This window comes from Sinocyclocheilus rhinocerous, unplaced genomic scaffold (assembly GCF_001515625.1).
Source record: "Sinocyclocheilus rhinocerous isolate Xijiao unplaced genomic scaffold, SAMN03320098_v1.1 scaffold785, whole genome shotgun sequence".
Lineage (NCBI taxonomy): Eukaryota > Metazoa > Chordata > Actinopteri > Cypriniformes > Cyprinidae > Sinocyclocheilus > Sinocyclocheilus rhinocerous.
Window position 1 is genome coordinate 891238 of NW_015660521.1, and position 7254 is coordinate 898491.

Here is a 7254-nt window from a genome sequence, read left to right on the forward strand (position 1 = left end):
CGCGCACTTTAATGCCCTTTGAATGTAACGTGTACGTTCCCTTGGAACTGGAATCATGGCAGAATATCATGTGAAGTCCACTTTGCAGGGCACTTACGGTCGAATAAGACAACACTTGAATGCTGCTGCCTGAACAAGAGACCTCCTTACTGAAATGAAAGTGTTAGCTGGTGTCACTATCTCGCGAACGCGGCGGAGGATCTCCACCAAATTTGGCGGATCCCTTCAGCTCGAGGAGCCCTCTTGAACACCACCCTTCGTGCGTTAGTAGCCCCCCGGGATCGCCAGACTGGTCGGCGCCCAACCGCAAATTTAACCGCCCGTAACTCCCGGACCCCGGGGGCTATCGATGGCGGGGGTGGTCTCATTCGAAAGGGGGCCTCAAGACGTACACTCGATTCGGCGTTCAAGAGGGTTCCTCGAGCTGAAGGGATCCCCCGAATTTGGTGCGGATCCGCTGCGCTGTTACAGAGATATGGCCGTTCAAAGTTTCAATGGTATTCCATACACTTGAGCTTTAAAGCGTTTCATCCAGGTAGCCAGTAGCAAACAATGGAGCATGCTTTGCTGGACAAACTACGTAATTACACAATTTACAAGCATTTTATCTGCGTTTTATGTTCTGAAAATAAAAATGTTCATATCGGTGGCATATCTGCGGCATATTCGCCGATACTGATATATCTGCGACAGGCTCATATCGGCCGATAAAATTGGCGAAACGATATATCGGTCGGGCTCTATAATTTACTACAACGCAAATGTTTTGGGGTCACTTGGAGACATTTTTTTCCTCTGAGGTCCATTTATAAGAAAAAAATTTTTTATTTTATATATTTTCTTTTGTGTCATAGTTATAATTTAGTTTGTTTTCACCATTTTTAATTTCAAAATAATGAAAAATATGTTGATTCTTCATTCCTCAACTCCTTAAATGTTCCATAATGATCATACTGAATAATAAAACTCCATCTAATCCTAAATACCAATTGATATCTGATGCCCACACCGCAGGTTGACGGGCCACCAGAAACCAACTCAAAGGAGACAATGGCCAAAAACAGCCATACTAAAAGCAGCAAGTGCATTAATCCTGGGGTAATTTGCATGGCGGAAACGTCTGCATTGATCGCGTTTACAGTGGGGTGGGGGTTGTGCTGTCTGGGCAGACAGCGCGGAAGCATCAATACTTCTGCAGAGAGCCTTGGTTTGGCCTCACGCCCGTGTTTGCCCGCACACCGTCCAGCCCAGACACACCTAATCCTGCTGTAACGCTCCGACCCTCAGAGTGTGGGAAAACAGCTGGCCTACCACTCAGAGGGCAGAAGAAGCTCTCAAACTGTCCTGATGCAGTACCGCCTCACTCTAATGAGACCAGTAGAACGCAGACATTTAGTTAAGGTTTTCAAACTGGAAAAAGAATCTTAAAAATCTTAAAGTTTTGACCTCAAAAGTCAACATGAAACCGAAAGGGGGCCTCAAGACGTACACTCGATTCGGCGTTCAAGAGGGTTCCTCGAGCTGAAGGGATCCCCCGAATTTGGTGCGGATCCGCTGCGCTGTTACAGAGATATGGCCGTTCAAAGTTTCAATGGTATTCCATACACTTGAGCTTTAAAGCGTTTCATCCAGGTAGCCAGTAGCAAACAATGGAGCATGCTTTGCTGGACAAACTACGTAATTACACAATTTACAAGCATTTTATCTGCGTTTTATGTTCTGAAAATAAAAATGTTCATATCGGTGGCATATCTGCGGCATATTCGCCGATACTGATATATCTGCGACAGGCTCATATCGGCCGATAAAATTGGCGAAACGATATATCGGTCGGGCTCTATAATTTACTACAACGCAAATGTTTTGGGGTCACTTGGAGACATTTTTTTCCTCTGAGGTCCATTTATAAGAAAAAAATTTTTTATTTTATATATTTTCTTTTGTGTCATAGTTATAATTTAGTTTGTTTTCACCATTTTTAATTTCAAAATAATGAAAAATATGTTGATTCTTCATTCCTCAACTCCTTAAATGTTCCATAATGATCATACTGAATAATAAAACTCCATCTAATCCTAAATACCAATTGATATCTGATGCCCACACCGCAGGTTGACGGGCCACCAGAAACCAACTCAAAGGAGACAATGGCCAAAAACAGCCATACTAAAAGCAGCAAGTGCATTAATCCTGGGGTAATTTGCATGGCGGAAACGTCTGCATTGATCGCGTTTACAGTGGGGTGGGGGTTGTGCTGTCTGGGCAGACAGCGCGGAAGCATCAATACTTCTGCAGAGAGCCTTGGTTTGGCCTCACGCCCGTGTTTGCCCGCACACCGTCCAGCCCAGACACACCTAATCCTGCTGTAACGCTCCGACCCTCAGAGTGTGGGAAAACAGCTGGCCTACCACTCAGAGGGCAGAAGAAGCTCTCAAACTGTCCTGATGCAGTACCGCCTCACTCTAATGAGACCAGTAGAACGCAGACATTTAGTTAAGGTTTTCAAACTGGAAAAAGAATCTTAAAAATCTTAAAGTTTTGACCTCAAAAGTCAACATGAAACCGAATTTAAGCCAATTTACATTCTTAAAGTCCTCTCACAATTTATGAAGTATGTATCACTGATTCAGTTATTTTCCTGTTTATTACTGTGAAGCTGCTTTGAAACAATCTATACTGTATGAAGCGCTATACACATAAATGTGACTTGACTCCTAGGTTGTATTATCCAATTCATCAGTCAACTTTAATCTAAATTAAAATGTATTGTTTTCACAACCGTCAAAGGTGAAGCAGGTCATTTCTAAACCACTAGTGGCACCAAACTGAATTGAAAAAAGAAAAAAGCTATTTTATAATTGAGATACTATTATAGTTTTGAATTAGTATTTTTATTTATTTATTTTTTAGTTTTCATTGGAATTTTAGTTAATGTTTTGGTAATTTTGTAGTTTTGTTATATTTTTTTATTTTATTTTTTAAATATGTCTATATAGTTACAATAATATAAATAATATATTTATTTTAATAATAATATAATATATTTTTTTACATTTTTATTTTAGTACATCAAATTTAGATAAAAAATATGAAATGTTGAATACATTTACTTTCCAGTTTTTTTTAAAGTTAATATATAGGCTATACATACATACAATTTATATATACAATATATTATATATAGGTCTATTAGTTAAATATCAATTCATAATAAATAAATAACCAATATGGTGCTATTAATAAATTCATAAATAAATAACCAATATCGTGCCATTACAATTGTGCATTTCATTAAAAATACAGACACTGTGACATAGAAAGGGATGCACAACCACTAAACTGGAAAAAAAGGAATTAAAAAGTGTCAATAAAAGCACCTCTGGGCAAGAAGAGGCAGGAAACATTTCAAAACAATTCAATTCAATATGACAAAAAAGAAAGAAGTTTTATTTATTTGAATGACTAAAAAAAAGACACCTACAAGTGATGTTTCAAGAGCTTTTCTGTGCAATAGCAATGCTGAAAAGATTAGATTTTGCTCAAAGAAGCTGACCTGCATACACCAACTATTAAGCAAACAGTGTGGAGAGAGCAACTGATGAGTAGCTGCTATTGATTGCGCACTTTAACCCCAGTTACTGCACCAAAAACCTGCCACACATTCACCAATTCATGCAGGAAACCTGAACAGGTGATCTGCTACTGCAAAACACTCTTCACCCTTTAATAACCTATTACTTAAACCTCAAATTAAGAATCAAACCACTGCTTTGTGCTGTGTTTCCAAAAAACAAATAAAGAGTGTGTCTCCTGGTCTATCATAATGCTACCTGCATCACCTGCAAGGGTGAAGCATCAAAGAACTCAAGAACAGAGCGCAGGCATACTGTGAAATTGCATTTACAGTAAGAATAGCAAATCTTGTTCAATAACACTTAGGACAGAAGACCTACTCAAGATCAAAAGAAGTCAAAGCACTCAGCCGTAATGGATATTGAGCAAATGTTGGTTCTGCTGTGAGAACACCCACATCTATTGAATCTCAAGTGTGTGCTCTTCTGGCAAGACGTGGTGCGTGCTCTATTGAGAGGATTCGCTCGAGGACCTTGATCCAAAGAGAACAGAATTTTACAGCTTTTTCAGGAACAAAAGAAGATTTACAAGGCAAGAAGTAGCACAACTCTATTTTCTGTCGAATTAAGCAGACAGACTTGGCAAGCGTTTTTACATTTCAAACTTCTCACATTGCTTTAAGCAAATCACAGATACAAGCTATAATGCATCTCATTGATGCGCTGCGAATTAGATCATCAAACTGTAGACCTGCTTCCTCTTGATTACAGTATTAAAGTATTATTAGACGTGAGATGATATTCAATTCTATGTCTCAGCTGAGTCTGACGCCCATGATGATGTAAGTCTTGTATTCATGTTCGTCTGGAATTCATGAATGGATGTGAAGTAACTTAATACTAAATGAAGACATTGTCCATACTGTCTACTAAGGCAAAAAAAAGGCTCTGACCAACACCTCCAATTTACAGTGAATGCAAAATATACTTTTTAACTATATGATGCTACAAATCTGTTTACTTGGCTATTAAATCACTGTGTAGAACACAAATAAACTACAATATGGATCTCTGTTTACATACCAAAGACTAGTACTTTAACCATGATCATGATTTCTACTCCTCTCGAGTCATTAAGCATAAAAGTCTGTGATATTTTCCCACTGGTTATTGATCCTGAAAACATTTAATTTTGACATTTGCGTTGTCTTTCACTGGTAACAAGCCTCCACTAGCTTTCATGCTTGAAGTTGCCATGTGTTCAGGACTTAAATCCCCCAATCAGCGCTTTTCTTCTAAATGGATACATTTTCTGCCCAGTGTTTTACATTTTCCCAAACTGGCAACCATGCACTGATACTGTCAAAAACCACTGAAACTCAGTTTTATTTAGGGGGAAAAAAAAACCTTTCTGTACTTCATGTTTTAATATCCGAGACACTCCAGTTATTACTATTGCATTTTTTGCAGTGACCAATGTAAATGAAACATTGAAGAGAAATCACACTTTACAACTGACACATATCAAATGTAAGCACTATAAACAAAATACTGTTGTCTACCGAAAGTTTCACCAATGAGAATTTCAAACACTTACATGACTTTTCCATTACCTTTCCAATCATTTATGATTACTAATCATATATATACTGTTTAAAAGTTTCATCAGAAAGGTTTTTTTTTTATATATTTTTATTTGGCAAAGATGCATTAAATTGATCAATAGTGAAGAATAGCCACAAAACACAGCAGGCAACATTTGAAGTGGATCAAAACCTTTCATCAAAGTTGTCCTAAGACAAGAATGCATTTTGGTTTTAGGTTTTAGGACAACTTTGATGAAAGGTTTTGATCCACTTCAAATGTTGACTAGTATACTTATATTTCAAATAAATGTTATTTCTGTGAACTTCCTATTGATCAAAGAACACTGAAAAAAAACATATCACGGTTTCCACAAAAATATAATACTGATAATAATAATAAATGTTTCTTGAGCAGCAAATCAGCATATTAGAATGATTTCTGAAGGATCATGATTGGAGTAATGAAAATTCAGCTTTGCCATCAGAGGAATAAATGACATTTTCAATATTTTCAATATTTTTTCACAATATTAGTTTTTTTTTCTCCATTTTTACTGCATTTTGATCAAATAAATGCAGCCCTAATGAGCATCAGAGACATCTTACTTAAACATTAAAAAGAAAATCTTGCCGACCCCACATTTTGAAAAATACATATACCTTTTTCAAGGCCTGGGAAAAAAACTAAACGTTTTAACATTGTCCAAGACTGTGGAAACCCTGGACCACATCAAGGTGACCCTTTATTCCGTCATTCAGTATTGAACATATTTCTGGAGTGACGTATGGCTCAAGTCTGAATAGACCATTTACGACATTCGTCATTTAAATTTCACTCCATTACCTTTAAATCTCCTGTGTGTGTTGCATATAAAGCCTATAATGCAAGGTGAATCAACAAAATGCTGACAACTTACTTTATTGGACCATTTGTAAGCCTGGAGCAGCTGGCTGTAGAGAGGTGTTTTGTCCTGAACGGGGTCTAAACTGAGCAGTCCACTGTTGTGTAAGGGGTGACTCTCTGACGGCCTGCCAACCAAAGTACTGAGACGCTCCAATTCACTGCAGAAACAAGAAACAAAAGTCAGGCTGGTATGGTTGATTTTTTTTTTTACCACACATAATGAAACCAATGTCACATATGATTACATCTTTTTAATTATGGTTCTCAAAGCCAAGCTAAAATCAAGATATTTTGATTTACTGAGCCACAATTAAAAAGATGTCAGTCATTATTTAGAAAAACATACCATAATACATTAAAATCAAAATAAATTAATGTGGGAATTCATAATCTGTCATAATCGCTTTTCATGCCGACAGCACTGGGTAGTACCATGTTACCATGGTTTACTACAATAGGCTAACACTTGAATTTTGGCAGTGACTATGTTTACCTTTATAACATTTCACAGGGTTATTGAATGCTTAGACAATTAACTCACTTTAAGTCGCGATTGACTGACTGTAAATTATCTTGGAATTCAGTTATAAAGGCTTTCTCCCGCCCTTCAAGGGTCTCCTTATTTTTCATCCCATCTTTAAGAGAATCGAACACCCTAGTGACACTCGAACGAAGAGCCTGGATGGCATTAATCGCTTGAGAAAACGCTTCTAAATTCACTCCAACATTCATAACGTCCGCCATGGCTGCTGCGTCCGCGAACACTGGCGCACGAGTGACGTCACTGACGCTGAAGGGAGGATGGGATTTGTAGTTTCTAACAGGGCGCGATCGTTCACTTTTGTAATTGTCGTTTATTGGTGCCAATAGTCTAACACAAGCAAAATGATTGATAGAAGCATGTTTTATTCTTTAATAAAATCTTAATTATAAGAAAATGACTCAAGTCAAAGCTAAAAGTTTTGCAAATAAAGTTGCAGTTTTGGAAAGTGGCAGTAGCCTATCTAATTTCTGTTTTAAACTAATATCTCGCTTGTAAGCAAAAAAAAAAAAAAAAATCACTATTTCTGTCATTGTTTCAATTTACACGTCACGGAAAGTAGGCTATGGCTGTGCATGGCATCGTGTTTGGGCAGCTACCATGATGAACAGCGGCATTAGACGACACAAACAGCATTATTTGAAATCTAGA

General features: G+C 37.5%; 1 protein-coding gene across 1 annotated transcript in view; it reads right to left on the reverse strand.

Moving 5' to 3' along the window:
• Nucleotides 1-6838, reverse strand: part of LOC107725311 (mediator of RNA polymerase II transcription subunit 27-like) — a 75672-nt gene extending 68834 nt beyond the window's left edge. Inside the window, exons 1-2 of the mRNA XM_016534529.1 lie at nucleotides 6604-6838; nucleotides 6076-6220 (exon numbers count right to left, since the gene is read on the reverse strand). Of these exons, the coding sequence (XP_016390015.1) occupies nucleotides 6076-6220; nucleotides 6604-6806 (348 nt within the window). The 5' untranslated portion in view covers nucleotides 6807-6838. The remainder of the gene's footprint in view (nucleotides 1-6075; nucleotides 6221-6603) is intronic.
• Between the last annotated feature and the right edge of the window lie 416 nt (nucleotides 6839-7254).